Consider the following 17,721-nt stretch of genomic DNA (forward strand, 5'->3'; position numbering starts at 1 on the left):
GGAATAGGTAGATAGGCAGCCTTGAGGCTTAGAAAATGCAGGTCCAAATTCCACTTTTGACACATATTTGTTATGTAACCCTAAGCAAGTGCTCCAGGCAATTCTCTAAGACTATCCATTGCAGAGCAGGTGCTGATGTTCATTGGCGGAGACAGTTTTTTCATTAGAAGTTCCCTATGCCAATGAAATTATACATTCAGTCTGTAACAATGTGCTATATTAGACACATCTTCCATGCCCATGCATGCATACATATAATGCATATCATACTGGAAAACATTTCCATGACATATTTCCTAAAAATGTCCAATTTGGGTGAATCCAAGCATCATTTAATTCTCTGGCTGATGTGTCTGATGGCATCACTATATTCCTCAAAAATACATCAACACAAAGCACATGGGAATAGGAGATCTTGTCAGCTTAAATCCTCTTTGGAAGCAGGTAGGTTATAAATATACAAACACACAATAGTGGAAGGGCATTTGGGAAAAGATGAACTCAGAAGTACTCTGTACATTATTTGAACTTGTTGCATTACTCAGAATCTATCCAGGAGTCTCCAATGAAAAATTCCTCCAGCAATGGTACAACATAAGGTTTTAGCAAGACCTGGAGATGTCCATATCAATGAGGAGCAGCAGGCTACACTGGAGTTTAGACGTCAGGTACTTGGAAGTTTGAGTTCTAAATTTATTACTTAGTATCTGTGTGACCTTGGGCAGGTCATTTAACTTTTTTGGTCCTTAGTTTATTCAGTTGTATCAGTGGGGTTAGTTTGGGTACTCTCTAAGAAGCTCCCTTCCAGTTCTAACCTAACCCTCTATGACTGCTTTTAGTCTTCTCAGGCTTAATTGAGCCCTAAGCTTTTCTGTATTTTTTTCCCAATCAGAAATATCAGATGCCCAGTTCATTTGGGTACCATGGGTCTTTCCACACTAGGATCATACACTCTAAGAGAGGCAATACAGATACAGATGAAATTGTTAAAGAATACATACTCCCAAGATGCTCCTTCCTAAAAACTGACTTTTATCATGTGATTTGTTCCCCAAAATCCTTCATTTACACATCCTTGTAAACATTCATATTCCTAAGCCTCTTCTCAATCTCCACCGCATGCAAACTGATACCCAGTATTGTCCTTGTGTTTTCCTACCTCTTTACTTTTACTCTTGTTATTCCCCGCCCCCCCGCCCCCATTTAGAATGGCCTGATCCCATTACAACCTATCAAATTCTTACCTAACCTTTAGGTCCCATTTCAAATCTCAGTTCTATGAAGCCTTACCTGAGCACCAACCAGAAGTTATTGCTTCTTCCTCTGAACCTCAATGACACTTCTATCTGCAACATCAATTGGGTACTTACCATAAAATGTCTTGTAATCTTGATATAGTCAACTAGAATAGAAGGGCAGAAACTGTTTCATACTTTGTATCTCTCTTTTCCCCTCGCCATCACAATTGCCTAATGCCTAACCAAGTAGCCTGCATGTATATAATAGGTATTCAGTAAATATCCATTCTACCAAGTTCCACAATTTCCTCAGGTATATCCCCATTCACATAGAATTGAAATAAAATTTTGCTGTTATCTCTGACTTTTGCCTGTCCCTTATCTCTCATGTTTAAATGAGTCACCAAGTCCTACTGATTCCACCAATGTAATGTGGATATGCACCACGTAATATGGGGACCACCACTTCATGTATTCCATCATTTCTCTGGGTAATTGTAGTACTGTAATTACTTGTAATAGTGGTTTTCTAACATTTTTTTCTCACCTCCATTCTTTACACCCTGCACACACCCAAATCCATCCTTTCTGCAGCAACCAGAACAGTCTTCTTTATGTACTGATCTGATCATGTCACTTCTATTGTTGAAAAATCTTAGTAGATTCCCTAAGAAAAGAATTCCTTTGCTTGGCTTTCAGGGGTTTCCAAAATTTAACTTTGTTTGACATTTCCAGAATTAGCTCAGATTATCCACACACTCTAACCTCCAGGCAAAAGCTGGTGGCTGAGAAGATACAACACTGACCTGGAGTCAGGAAGACATGAGTTGAAATTTGGCCTCAGAAACTTATTAGTTTGTGACCCTGGGCAAGTCACTTAACCTCTGTTTGCCTCACTTTCTTCAACTGAGGAATCTTGGAGCTCTAGAGTCCTGGGTTTATTACTTAGTACCTGTTTGACATTGGGGCAAGTCACCACTTTTCTGGTCCTTAGCTTCTTCACTTGTAAGTTGATGGGGTTAAGTTAGGTGATTTCTAAGTTCCGTTCCAGCTCTAACCTAACCTTCCATGACTCCTTTCAATTTTCATAGGCCTGAATGAGCCCAGCAGTCACAGGGTAATAACAGCATCTACCTTGCAGGGTTGCTGGGAGATCAAATGAATTAATTGTAAAGTGCTTAGCACAGGACCTGGCACATAGTGGACACTATATAAAAATAAAAAATAAATTCTCTTTCCCTTTTTAGTCTTTGGGCCTTTACTCCCACCATTTCCCATATTAGAATATCCTCCTTCCCCTTGCTTAACTGTTGAATTTATACTCATCCTTTAAAGTTAAATGCCACTACATCCATGAAGCCTTCCCCCCAATCCCCCTCATTAGCAATGATCTTCTGTCTTGGACCTCACAAAACATTTTTTTTTCTTTTTTTCTTTAGCTGGTTAGTCACTTTTTAATTTTTTTAAATTTTTTATTAATTTATTTTGATTTATCAACAATCACTTCTATATGCTTTTGAGTTTAAAATTTTTCTCCCCCTTCCTCCCCACCACTTTCCCCAAGTTGGCACACAATCTGATATAGGCTATACATATACATTCCTATTAAACATATTTTTACATTAGTGATGTTGTAAGTAAGAATTAGAACCAATAGGAGGAACCACCAGAAAGAGGAAACAAAAGTCAACAGAAGAAAAAAAATAGCAAATAGTACGCTTTGATTTGCATTCAAACTCCATAGTTCTTTCTTGGGATGAGGATAGCATTTTCCATAATGAGGCCTTCGGAGATGTGTTAGATACTTGTATTGCTGGGAAGCATTAAGTTTATCAGCATTAGTCATTGCACAACATGGTTGTTATTGTGTACAACGTTCTCTTAGTTCTGTTCACTTCAGTCAGCATCAGACCATACAAGTCTTTCCAGGTTTTTCTGAAGTCAACCTGTTCATCATTTCTTATAGCACAATAGTATTTCATTACATTCATATGCCACAACTTGTTCAGCCATTCCCCAATTGATGGGCATCCTCTCATATATGCATATATATGTCATATATATGCATATATGAGAGGATATTTATATGCATGTATATAATATGCATACCATGCATTTCTTCTTCTTTTTTTTTAACAGACCTGTAAATTCAGTACTAAAAGGAACTTCCTATGAAGTAACTCCCTTTTAAACATAGATCATCAGCTTCTGTGCCATGTATAGCACTGAAGAGCTTCCTGGGAGCACTGTAGGTCAAGAGATTTGTTCAGAGATACAACTCCATTATTTATTAAAGGAAAGACTTAAATCAAGGTTGTTCTGATGCCCAAGTTCACTCTATCCATTACACACACAGTCTCTTATGTATGACAATGGTGTTTTATCGTCTATTCTATCATATGTGTAATCCCCAAATAGACCATAGGAGAATGTCTCAGTGAAACTTCATGTATCCAAACTTTAATTTTTCTCTTGACATAGGTGATTTATACATTTGTTCAACTAAATTTAATTGTTGAATGAATAACTGAATATGAACACAAAGAAATTACAGAAACATGCAGATACGTGATTTAATACTTGCACTAAGCAATTGTATAATTCATTATCTTTGTTACATGATTCAGATTTGGAGAAATTTGGAGAAATAGTAGCAATGCTTTAAAAAAATGAGTCAGAGAAAAATAGGACCAAAATGAGCCTCGACAGAGCATGAAACCCATTTCTCACTTTTTAATTAGGCTAAAACTGTACCTAATTATGTAGATATGTGCCTCTTCAAAAAGATTTTCAGGAAATTCCCAAATTCTCCTCATTCCATGTTTGTGCATTTTTTCAACATGAATCCTCTTCAGTATATCTAATATAACTTTTTTATTCAAACTGATCTCACTTTCTTTTGTCCTTTCTTGAATGGAAAATGTGAGAGCTTATTCCTATAAATAATTTTAAGTTATCTAGATTGTTTTAAAAGCATAGTTCAACTGTCTCTGGATTTTTTCTGAAAATATTATGGACTCTCAATAAACACCAGGCAGCAATCACAAAGCTAGGCTCCCACATTCAGCACATAGCCTCCTATGCACCTCAGACAAAAGAAGAGAATTTGGTTTTGAAACAACAACAAAAAAAAGTATCACAAAATACAAAGCTTGCCATCATGTTCTGATTTACTTCTAACAAAATACTAAAATAGGATCCATAATTTTATATCAATATGAAAGTGCTTTGTCAATAAAAATCATTGGCTGAAAAGACTAAATCTAAATTGTTCCAGTTTCTTCTCTCTCTAATCATTCCTCAAATAGCTGCCAAAATAATCTTCCCAATGCATAGGTCTGACCAAGTTATTCCCCCATTCAAAAATATTAAGTGCCACTGATCCTTCTCAGACTCTTCTGCTGAAACATCATCCATGTCCCTGCCCCCAACCATGGGTACACCCCTAGGCTCTGTCCTGGGCCCTCTCCTCTCTACCTTATTTTTCTTAATCCATCAACTGATTAGTACAATGACCAAACATGACTTTAGAGGAGCTATTCTGAGCAACAGGTTAGATTCAGGGAACATAATATACACGCATACATACATTCATATATACATATACTCATATGTAAACATACATATATATGTGCCTGCATATATGCACACATTTATATATTTAGAGAGAGAAGAAGAAGAAAAAGAAGAAGAAGGAGGAGGAGGAGGAGGAGGAAGAGGAGGAGGAGGAGGAGGAGGAGGAGGAGGAGGAGGAGGAGGAGGAGAAGAAGAAGAAGAAGAAGAAGAAGAAGAAGAAGAAGAAGAAGAAGAAGAAGAAGAAGAAGAAGAAGAAGAAGAAGAAGAAGAAAGAAGAGAGAAGAGAGAGATAGCCAATGTGGAAATTTGTATTGCTTTACTATTATTTTGTGTTTTGTAGTTATGTGTTTTACTTTATTTTCTTTTATCAATGGTGGGGACAGGATATAGGAGGGAAAGAAGGAAGATTTTTATTAATTGAAAAATACAATTTAATTTTTAAAATTAGTTGAATACATAGGGGCTGGTGAGATCACACAAATGACCCCCAAAATCTACACATCCAGATTTCATCTCTCTCCTGGGCTCTATTCCTATGCAAAAACTCCTTGCTGAACATCTAGACCTGGATGTCCCATATATATCACAAATTCAACATGAGTTCTGTTTTAGATATTATCTTTAACCTTAAACTCACCCTTCCTCCTAATATCCCTAGTTATCTTTATAGCCCTACCATTCTTCTAGTTGTCCAGATCACAATATAGGAATCATCTTCAACTGTTTTCTACCACTCTTATCCAATGAGTTGTCAAATATCAATTCTGTCTCCTTGACATCTCTCATATCTGCCTCCTCTCTATTGATATTATAACTATGCTTGTCCACAGTGTCATTACTTCTTGCCTGGACTATTGCACCAGTTTGCTAATTAGTCTCCCTGAATCCAATCTCTTCCCTCCCCAATCCATCCCCCACACACAGTTGCCAAACTGATATTCTGAAAGCACAGTTCTGACCACCTCACTTCCCTGGTCAAGAAGCTTCAGTGACTCTCTGATTCTTCCAGGTTAAAATACAAATTCTGTTGTTTATTTCACAATCTGCATCCAATCCATATTTCTAGATTGATGATTTACATATTACTCACCTTCATTCATTCAAATTTAGCCTACCTAACATCCTACTTGATGAAGTTTCCTTACTAAGTTTTCAAGCCCAAATTTGCCTCTTTGCCACACCAACTCATTTCTCTTGGGTCTTTTCAATTGGGTCAAATAAAACAAGTTTATTGCTAAATACTTGAAGGCAGCTATCAGGAATCACTTCTCCTCTCTTATGACTCTTCTCCAGGATAAAAAATCTCAGTTATTTCAGGAAGTCCTCATATGATATGGCCTTCAGCCCATCACCATTGTGATTGCTGTCTCTTAGCTACTTTCCTGCTTATCAATGCCCTTCTATATCCATGATGTCCAGAACTGACCACAATACTCAGGGTGAGGGAAAAATACAATGATAGGGAAAAATACAATGAGATGATCACCTTTCTATTCCTCGAAAACCATGTCCTTCAATGCATCCCAAGGTCACATTTGCTTTTTTCCCCTGCCACATCATATTGGTGACTCACATGAAACCATCAAGATCTTCATCAGAACAACCACTGTCTATGACTCCCCCATCTCACATTTGTCTAACTGATTTTTGTCCTCAAGTGCTGTATTTTACATTTATCCCTTGCTTATCATCTTATCAGTTTCAGTCTAATGGTCTAGCTTGTCAAGATCCTCTTGAATCAGAACTTTCCCACTGTGCCAGCTAACTTTTTGTCACCTAAATATTTGATGAGTATAAAATTGTCTTCACCAAAGTCACAGATGAAAATATTGAATAGCATGGGTCCAAGTACAGATTATGGGGATACTCCATGGGCGATCTCCTGTTATGTTTACATTGAACAATTAACAGCTACTGTTTGGATTGGAACCTCTTCTCAACCTATTTGATTGTATAATTATCTAATCCATAGCTCTCCATCATCTCTATAAAAATAGTGTGCAATACTCAATCAGAAATTTGCTAAAGATAAAGATAAAAGCCTAGACACCAAAGAGATCAAAGAAAAAGGAAAAGGACTTGTATGTACAAGAATATTTTAGCTGCTCTTTTTGTGGTGGCAAAAATCTTGAAACTATGGTAATGACCATCAATCAAGGAATGTCTGGACAAATTATGGTATATGAATAAAATGAAATACTATTGAGCTAAATTAAATAATGAAGGGGATATATTCAGAGAAACTTTGGAATACTTGTGTGAACTAATGCAGACTGAAGTGAGTAAAACTGGAGAATAATGTATACAATAACAGCATTGTAAAGACAAGCAAACAATTGAGAACTGTGAGCAATACAATGACCAACAATAAAGATTCCAGAGAACTTCTCATTAAACTTGATCTTTGAATTTTTAAAAGAGAATGGATGGATTCAAAATTTAGATTGAGATGTGTGTGTGTGTGTGTGTGTGTGTGTGTGTAAGTGTGTGTGTGTGTGTGACATGGCCAATACAGGAATATGTTTGGCTTTACTATGCACATTTGTTACAAGGGTTTTGTTTTTCTCTCCTTTACAATATGGAGCAAGGGGTATAGGAGGAAGAGAAAAAAAACATTTTTAAAGCTGAAAAATAATAAACCTAAAAAAATTCCTTATTTTACCAAAATATAGATAAATTATATCCAAGGTGTTCCCCTCATTTTTACTACTTTAATATTCATGTTAAAGAAGGAAATAAAGTTAGTCTGACATGACTTTTTCTTGATAAACTTTGATGATTCTTTGTAATCACTGCTTCACTCTTAAAATGTTCACAAATATCTCTAATGATTAATGCTCGGAATTTTTATGCTAGTGAAAGACAACATCATTGGTCTATAATCCATAGACTTCTTCAATTTCTGTTTATAAAAATTAAGATAACATTTGAACTCTCTGAAATCTGCTTTCTCAAAATTGAGGATGTATGTCACACTATGTACAGATTTTTCATCATCATCACTATCATCATCCCACATTTGTACTTGCTGAAATTTTGGCTTTCTTTCAAACCCAGTACAGGTGCTACTTCCTTCAGGAAGTCTTCCCTGATGCAACTTGGATTAAAATTATACCTGTGTACATTCTTTCTTTCCAGCATAATGTGAGCTTCTAAAAGCCAGAGTGGTGCCACTCGTGGTTTTGTATTCCTAGTACTCAACACACTGCCTAACACAAAATAGATGCTTTAAAAAATAGATACTTTTAAAAATAGGTACTTTAAAAATAGATACTTTAAGAAAGATATTTTCTTGAATTGAATCTCTACCTTCCCTGCCTTAGAGTGCTTTGTCCCGATGTCTTTGGCAGCTAAGTAGAGCTGTAAGACCTGCCAGAATTGGAATCAAGAAGACCTGAATTTAAATTCTGACTCAAACACTTACTGGCTTTGTGACATGGGCAAGTCACTGAAACCCTTTAAGTCTCAGGGTCCTCATCTTCGAAATAGGAAAAATAATAGCGTTTATCTCACTGATTGCTGTGAGGATCAAGTGAGATAACATAAAGCAATCTGCAGAATGGAAAGTGTTTTAAACACATTAGTGTTTATATATATAGTGTTTAAATAGTGTTTGCATTATCATATTTCAATAGACATCATATTCCTCTTCTTTATATTCTAGGCAGTAACCAAGCGGTCACTGTATACCTAGGACTACATACCTAGCCCAGTCTCTTGTACATAGCAGACAATTAATAAATATTTGTTGATTTAATTTTTAATGGTGTTGAATGAAAGCCATCTCTCAAAAATGAAAGCCAGTTCAGCAAAACTCTCTGGTCCCTAATTACACAAACCTTTCCATTTCATTCCACATAAACTACCGAGATGCAGAACTAATCTATCATTGTTAAATATAATTGTACATCTCAGCATGGTTGGGGGAGAGGAAGAGAGGAAGAATTACTAATATATGCAACATCCATGCCTGCTAGAGAGAAGGAACTATTCATGCATGGCAAAAGGTCAATCCTCAAAAGACATCTACTGTATATGTGTACTTTAGAGTCCCCTCGTCTCACTTCTTTATTTATGACTTACATTTGGTCCATGGAGAATGGGACAGAAATACCACATGGGGAGCAGAGCATGTTTTCTCTGCAGTACTTCTCTTGGATTCCTTCCCCTCTGCCATCAAATATTATTCCCTTGCAGTTTTTTTTTTCCAGAATCGGTCCTTCGTATGAAAGTTAATAAAAATATTGCTTTAAAAAGATGCAGAGTCACTTTTGGGATTTAGGATCATCTAGAAAAGTTATGACACATATGATGGGTTACTATTTGTCAATCAAGTGCATTCAGTTACAACATCAACTGTTTATTGTCAACAAGACAGGCCTCACAAGATCATCAAAACCATCCCCCCACTTGGTGGCTCCCCTCAATCCAAAAGATGCTGTACTTTAATTGTGGATCATCTTTGAACACCTACAGTTTAAAGGTTTTAGACTTGAAGTAGCCAAGTTCCCAAAGCCCCAAGAAACCAGAATACTGGAATCAGAGGGGATTATGTCTTATCTTCCTTAACAACTGAGGGTGTTCAAAGTGGAATGGGCTACCTAGGGAGGTGGTTGATTACCCATCATTAGAGGTCCTCAAGCAAAGTCTCTATATGACCACTAGTCAGATGTGCTATATTGGGTATTTTTTTTCATAGGTTACACATTAAGGCCACTGAATTCTCTCATAAATGTGACTCTTTGATTGATTCTGGGGTCCATTACTATGCACAAGAATGAAGAAATTGACTATGGGTCTCAGTTTTCCTAAGAGTAACTTCCTTACTCCCTACATTGTCCAAATATCTCTAAATCCAAACCTTTGCTGAAAGAAGCTTCCAGGAAAAGTAGCAAAGGGTAATTAATAAGATCATAACTCTAAAGATGGGTGAGACCTGAGAGGCTATCTAGTCCAATTCCATTATTTTACAGATGAAAAATCTGAGGCTGACTTGTGTTAAGTGATTTTCCCAAGGTCACACAAGCAGTAGAAATAAGAAGATTTAACCCAGGGCCTCTGACTTGGCTGCTGTCTTTCTGTTGTACTACTCTAATTCACTGCTTTGGATGCATCTCAATTGCCAGTGACTGCCAAGGACTTCCAGCCATGGAAGATAGGCCCAAATATAGTCAAATTCTCATCAAACATAACTTTTCACCCAATCACCAACAGAAAATGCCCCAGGTCAACTCAGTGATCCCCTTACAATTAGTAACTAAACAATGGAAATTTGGTGGTTCATATTTACTCTAAACAGAAGTTCTCAACTTGTTTTGTGTCATGGACCCTTTTGGCAATCTGATGAAGTCTACTGACCCCTTCTCAGAATGTTTTTAAATGCATAAAATATATAATATCACATAAGATACAAATTATATTTAAATAGTTATAAAATATTTTAAAAGTAAGTTTATAGACCCCAGATTAAGAACTCCTGTCCTAAAGTGAAGCCAGCTCCTGGAAATGTCCAATATCAGTGAAACCAGTGGAAAAAGGGGTCAAGACTAGGGCATCATGAGTTGGCTCCAGTGACTTTTTCTATTGTGGTAAAAAAATAGAATTACACAACAGGATCCCAGAGCTACTACTTTGTATTTATGAGACAGTTTTAATGAATAGAGTTTAAAAGTGAACCACCTAGAAGAAAATGACATAGAATATGACTAAGTTCTTCAAACAATATGCAGAAATCTATAGCATTACATAGGATGTGACTCTGAAGCCAAGAATCTTTAGAATGGCACAGGGGAGTCACTCAGCACTACTCATTAGAGATCAGTGACCCCAAATTGTGTTTCAGAACAATAGGCTTAATTTTTATGAACATAAAAGGGAAAAAAAAAGTAGAGCTGCCTGCAGGGTCATTCAGGGAAGCCCAGGCACAGTAGACATAGCTCTGTTTCACATCTGGAGGGGGCATTTCCCCATTATGAACTCTTCCACTACATGGAGCCCAGGCATCAGTTAAAAGTCTGTAACCTCCTTTCAATAAGTGGATCAATTGTTCTGAAGTCAAGGTTATATCCCAATTAAATATGTAATGACCACAATGTCCAACAATTTCCTGTAAGATGTGATTTTAATACCCTATTTATTAGAAATCATTCACATCAAATTTCATTTATTTATTTATTTATTTTTGCTTTTTGGTAAGGCAATTGCGATTAAGTGACTCACCCAGGGTCACACAACTAGTAAGCTTCAAGTGTCTGAGGCCGGATTTAAACTCAGGTCCTCCTGATTCCAAGGCCAGAGCCATAACCACAGCACCACCTAGTTGCTCCCACATCAAAATTCATTGTATCAAAATGTTAATCTTGCCCATAGGTTGTCAGACATGTTTAAGATAATGTTTTACCAAGTTCTCTTTTAAATTTTCATGTTCCTTAAGGTTTTGTCTTTGAACCTTAGTCATAGAGCTATCATCAGTTGCCATGGCTTATTTTAGAAACAAACAACCATTTAAAAACAAATGCAATAATTATAATAATGGAGCTTGTCGTTCCCTCCCCCAAATCCCACAAGAAGTAAGAAAAATTCAAGTACTTTCCCTTCATTGTAAAGGTAGGGGACTATAATGCATACACTGTTAGAAATGGTCAATGTGTAGTTTGGGTTTGTTAAGCTGTTTTTCCCTGTTTGTTTGTTTGTTTTTTTATCTTTATTACTGGGTAATAAATGGAAGGGGAAAAATTGGAAATAATTAGTTTATATAGAGACAATAAAAATAAAAATAAGATGAATTTAACAGGTACTGTAATTGTAAGCACATCATTAGACATACCACAAATACAACAGTTGATTCTCAGCTACTAAAATACAAAACTGCCGAATGGTTCTAAATTCAGTATTTGAGTCATCCACATTTGTACTTTCTGAGGGCAAGACAAAATCAAAGGCATGTGAGTTTAAGAGGTCACCCACAATTTTAGCATCCTTAGCTGGAAGTTGTACCTGGTTAGGCTTAGTAATCAGAAAAAAAATCAGATCATTGCTACTCTCTTGATCTCAATGCTGAATGCTATCTTTAATTACTATCACAAAAATCCTATTATTTCTGGGACTAAAAAAAGAAAATCTGGAATTTTTTTCCCCTAGAAACCTAGAGATGTACTTAAAACTAAAGCAATTTGAGTAACAATGAAGAAAGAACACTAAAAATAGTAAGTGACAATGAATAGGAGAAGTTTATAATGTACTGTACATAATCTTTTAAGTTTTCCAAAACTGTAGGACCTCAGATTTCTTCTTAAGGATATAGAAACTAACCCTATCATTCAAATTACCATGGTTAGTTGTTAAAAATAATTAAAAAGGCAATGCAGAGTTAATTTTAGGACATATCTAAAGAAGGCAAAGGGGAAAGGCCATGAAGATCAGGTAACAGTAACTGTGCCACTACCCAGGGCAGGAGAGGAAGATTGAGCAGTCCATGCTAATACCTGTATGTGGTATTGCTATATACTCCATTAGGCTACCCTGGCAGCTCTGGGTGATCACAGTTATTGATGCTATGAGACCAATCACAATGTCTTCTCATTGCAAGGATTATTAAGTACACCCTACAGATACAGCATAGAATAGCCAAAAAAGTGCTGGAGTAGGAATCTGGAGAGCCAGGCTCTAGTCTCTGCTGATACTTTGTAATCAGGTGGCCATGGACAAGTCACAATCTCCTTGAAGCTCAGTTTTTGCACCTAAAAAATAGGGCTAAGAAACTACATCACCTACCTCCCAATATTACTATTAGGAAATAACTTTTTAAATTGTGTTAGTAGAAGCTGGGGGTTTTATTAGGGAGACCTGTCCTTATCATATCTACTTGGTGGTTGGAGACAGAATTTTGTGATTTCACTACTGTAGGGAACTCTCAATGAGGACTCTTTCTCTATCAATGTAAGAACTTAGAGAGTTGCTGAAGTGGAGAGTTGGCATACTGACTTGCCTAGTATCATCCAGCCAGTATGTGTCAGAAGTAGAACTTGAACCCAGGTCTCCTGAGTCCAAGACAAACTCTCTAACTCCTACATTCCACAGCTTCTAGTTTTTCTTTATATCTTCTCTTAGTTAATAACTACCCTCTTCCACTTCCTTTTACCATCACTCCCACACCTCATGAGCAAAGATGGCAAGAAGGAATAATGGAGTCAAGGAGGCCTCATTGTGTTACCTTTCAGTGGGATGACAGCTCTATATGTTATTGGCTTCTGAAGTTATAAGCAGGAATCACGATGAATTTTAAGATCCCTATGGGAACTTGTAAATCACTGATGTTCAGTACGCCAGATTCCCTAAAGTAATAAGTGACTCTCTGGTTGTTAAGTATCATTGTTATTGTTCACAGGCTTGGATACTTCCCCAATTATATTACATTATTTTTACAAACCTATTACTTATAATTATGAGTGTAGTGGTTTAGTAACTAGCTGACCAAGGACCTAGTTTAATAACTAGCATTTTTATAGTCCTTTAAAGTTTGCAAAGCATTTTACATATGTTAACTCATTTCATTTGTTTTAACCCAAAGATCTACACAGTGATAAGTATGGCAGTAAGTTAAGCATCTTTGGAACTGAAATACCATTTATTAAGTTACCACTTCAATTTACAGGATGACACTCACACTCTGTAAAATAGTTTGGTAGCTTCACCAATTCTGATGCCTCCATAAAGAGGCCACAAGTATTCTCTAGTTATGAATAGAAACCATTTACAAAGGAATTCCCCTTTAGCACTCTTCCTAAAATCTGTAAAACTTGTCGTCTAACATGAGCCACCATTTAGGACCCTTTAAAAAATGGATCTCTTCCTTTTGGAATTGCCCAAAATTCAGGATCATTAATTGCACACTATGTAAATTTATTTTGCTCCCTTTTCCTTGCCATCCTCCAACCCTCATCCCATCTATTTTGGTGGGTGGATGGGTCTGGCTTTTGTAAAGTCTCATGCTTTCTGGGCTGATCAAAATTTGAACTAATATCAACTATTTCAGTTGTTGTAAAAAAGGGTTAGTTTTAAATGCCAGGAAATCCAGGGCGAGTTTCAAAATTCTGAAAAAACAAAGTACTCCCAAATCTACATCCATCAAATATCCTAACAATTGAAACAAAAAAAAATGAGTGACTTTTCTTCCAAGAGGTCATGCTGGAACATGCAGATCAGTCTGTCAAGATTTTCTTATATCTGACTCTTGATTTTATGAACAATTTTTAGATACTTTGCCCCCCATGACTTCTTGTAATTGACACTTGGAGATACAGGATTATTACATAGTGACAGCTGAAAAAAATTCAAAATGAAATACTATTGTCATTCAATAAATAGTCACAAGAAAACTTTTATTAAGGAGTCTGAAAAATGCAATATCTGACCCCGGGGGTAGAATTTGAGAATGAAATCTATGAAATCTAAAATCCCAAGATTTGGCAAGGTTGCACATGAACATCATCTTTGCCTCAACATTTCTTTCAAAGTTCTAACATGATTGTTGTTTTACTTTAAACAAGGATTGGACGTAATTAAAAGTGTAATATGGGAACTTCTTACATGAAAGTGCTATGTTGAAATAATCTCATTCCATGTAGAACACTTTTGGATAGGAGGCTGACTACCTTTACAAAAACAAACAAACAAACAAACAAAAAAATCAAAACTTATCTTTGTTTTTGATGAACATAGCATACCCTAAAATCCAGAGTCTTGTCATCATCAAAAAGTTCAATAAAGGTTTCTTTCTGCAAAGCTCAAAAGTCTCTTAGTAAAGCTCAAGTTAAGTACACATCAGAAAGTTCCTACAAGTAGCAGTACATACTAAAAACGGCACCAAATAGCTAATATTTGCCAAGTAATCTAGGTTTGGAAGTTCCTAAGTCACAAAAAGCCTAACAGCAAAGATATTAAGAAGACGTTGAGTCCAAAGAGAGACAATGTTGTCTTGGCAGAGTATAAGGTCAGGAGGAAAACGCAGGAAAAGATACAGATAAGTCAACAGAGGTAGGCATCAGATATTCCTGTTACCTGTCTAGAATGTATGCTTTGGATATGAACTAAGGAAACAATATCTAACAGGCGTTCTAAAAAGTGCATAAACTCAACTACCGCCTTTGGAGAGTCTTTGCCCTGGGATGAGGGAACACTCAAGGTGAAACTATCCCTGATTGGAACCTGACTTGGGTCAGCTGTTTCTAGAACTGACCTCTGCTCCTAGCAAAAGAGGTTGCAATCCCTCTGGGAAAGAATCTGAGGCTGAGCCTAATAGCGCCCATCAGGACTAGCAGCAACTGCTGGCACGCTAATCCCCGTCCCCGCAATGCTGATCACATTTCAGAATCACCCTGAACTTGAACGAGAAATTCATTTGCAGGGAATGGGGTCTGCAGAGTTTTCTATTGACATAACTTCCTCACCACAAACTTTGCCTCCTATTCTTAGGAATAGGGTGTTGTTGTTGTTTTTTTTTCATAGCTTTTAATTTTAGTTAAAACTGGGTTAGGGTGCCGACGATGACAAAGCACTACTTTAACACAAAGGACCCATCGCTTCATAGCAGCGATTTCTCCACTCGTCATAATCACTAGCACTCACCCCTAGACTTTCTAATCTAAAAAGTTAGGAGTGAGACAAAGAAGCATCGCAGTCCACAACTTTCAGCAATTGAAGGAAGCAAACCATCCTGGGAACTGGTACGGCAGAGTAACTGGCCACTTAGAGGAGTGAACCATTTGAATTTCCCTTTCGTACAACCTCACTCACCTTAGCCCCCCTCTACTGGGGGAAATTGCACTGAATGGGGGGAGGGAGCCCACCCCTAACCCCTGCAAAGGCTTCGGCGCTTGAAGCAACTAGAAATAAAGTTTGAGCATTACTTACCATCTCGCCTGAGATTAGAAGAGCGCAAGGCTTTAATAGATCCGCTTTGGGGAATCGCCAAAGCGTCCCGATAGCTACAAAAGTTTGCGCACACTACAGTGTACAAGAGGATGAGACGGTACATCGGGATTCGCGTCCCTAGGCCCACGCTGCTCCAAGAAAAACCTGGGCTTCCCCACCAAGGGAGTCCTGCACCTCACGGCTGCCTGTCTTGCAGTCGCGCCACTGTAGATAATCCGCGGGCGCCGCAGGCTGTGCTAGTCTCCGAGTTCTCTCCAAACTTCCTGCATGCTGAAGTTTGTGAACCTTGTGTGACTGGACAAACAGCAGGTTGATTTCCTCCCCACAACCCTTCCGGTGGCCAGCAAGAGCAGCTGCAGAAGGAGAATCCAGATGTCCTGTGCGGGTCCTGGTCCAGACCCAGCATGCGCTCCTAACAGAACCCGTGCAAACACTGCAGCAGTCAGCTTCTGCCTCTGAGCTGCGCATACAACATGCTCTAGGAAGCTAGAGGCTGGAGTGCAAAAGCTTCCTCCAGCCGACTGAGAACTGTCCTGGCTACTGAGCATGCCCAGTGTCGAATTGGGAATGAGCTCTTTCCCTCTTGGGGCTTGGACTGGGACTTTTAGTACAAGAAAGAGTTGGAGAAGGAGAGAGGCCTGGGAGGAGTAGGACTGGAGTCATCTGTCCCGATTGCATCCTACTTGTATCCTCTCCTGCCCAGCCCAACCCTCTCTAGGTTTATCATCTCAATATTGTCCAACTTGAATAACTTTTCTTTTCTTTGGAGGTAGGGGTGGACTTGTTATAGAAGAGAATGGGGATGACCCCAAGTTGACTATGTTAGTTCACTCATTCATTATTCATTCATTCGTTCATTTAAGAATCTACTACAAGGCATTAAGTACTAAGAAGCTACAAAGACCTGGAACAAAACAATACCTTCTTAAAAAGATAGTGTGATATCATAGAAAGAATAACGCTCTGAGACTCAGGAGAGTTTCCAGGCTTTATTGTGCCATTTGTTAATTATCAAGGGATCCTGACTCTATCCAGTTTTCTCAGAATCGGTTTCCTTGCCTAGATAATGGCAATAATATCCACCCAACTTACTTCACAGACTTGTTCTGAAGATCAAATAAAAGAACTCCCTAGAAAATGTTTAAAACCAGAAAAGCAGGAGCCACAAGAGAACTATTACTACTGTGTTCAACAAGGTAATGGAAGAGAGGGATAAATTCGTCAAAGCTAAGTCCCAGAGCTATGGTCATTTGTTAAAATAGCTCTAGGACAGAGCTTCTTAACTTTAGTCTGTGAACTAAAAAACAAAACAAAACACATTTTAATGACTTTATTATAATATATTTGAATATTTTATTTTATGAATTTAAAAACATTACTCTGAGAAGATGTCCATAGGTTTCACCAGATTGCCAAAGGGGACCATGACCAAAGAAAAGTTTAAGAACCCCTGTTCTAAGATATCTGATTTGGGAGCAACATCAGAGTTCCACATAGCTTCCAAATTAAAGCAGCTGGGCAGTTCCCAGGCTAGGAAGACCAAGTCAATGAAGCAATAAAGCCCACTCTAGCTCTGATAACCTGTTTAACTGATGTGTAAACCATGGCCCCATTTCAGAAACTCTAAGATGCTAATAACTACGTCACTGATTTAATTTAAACACATTAATTCACAAAATGATGTTAAGAGCTCTCTACCGTGTCTTCCGAAGGCCTACATAAGAGTGTTCTCAACCTTTTTCATATCTTGGAATCCTGGGAGGTGGAGGTCTAGGAATAGAAGCCATTTGGGAAAATCCAAAAGTCCCTAGAAAAGGCCAGCAGAGTTGTTAAATCCATTACATTGACCACAATGAGGTAAATCTACTTTATACCCCAATATTAACTAGAATAAATACTTAAATTAGACTGTTAATTAATTGAATAAGATGAATGAGGCTCATCAACATGATGGGATGTGATGGAAAGCCTAATT

At 37.6% G+C, this 17,721-nt stretch overlaps 1 protein-coding gene across 3 annotated transcripts in view; it reads right to left on the reverse strand.

Annotated features, from left to right (window-relative positions):
- Positions 1 to 16,213, reverse strand: part of PDGFD (platelet derived growth factor D) — a 324,207-nt gene extending 307,994 nt beyond the window's left edge. For 2 of the 3 annotated variants that reach the window (XM_027849566.1, XM_027849567.1), the window contains exon 1: positions 15,726 to 16,213. In XM_027849566.1, coding sequence (XP_027705367.1) covers positions 15,726 to 15,849 — 124 coding nt within the window. In that variant the 5' untranslated portion in view covers positions 15,850 to 16,213. The remainder of the gene's footprint in view (positions 1 to 15,725) is intronic. The other variant, XM_027849565.1, reaches the window with a different exon arrangement.
- Positions 16,214 to 17,721: the final 1,508 nt, after the last annotated feature.

The sequence above is a fragment of the Vombatus ursinus genome, unplaced genomic scaffold (genome assembly GCF_900497805.2).
Source record: "Vombatus ursinus unplaced genomic scaffold, bare-nosed wombat genome assembly UNPS02007612.1, whole genome shotgun sequence".
NCBI classification, from domain to species: Eukaryota; Metazoa; Chordata; class Mammalia; order Diprotodontia; family Vombatidae; genus Vombatus; species Vombatus ursinus.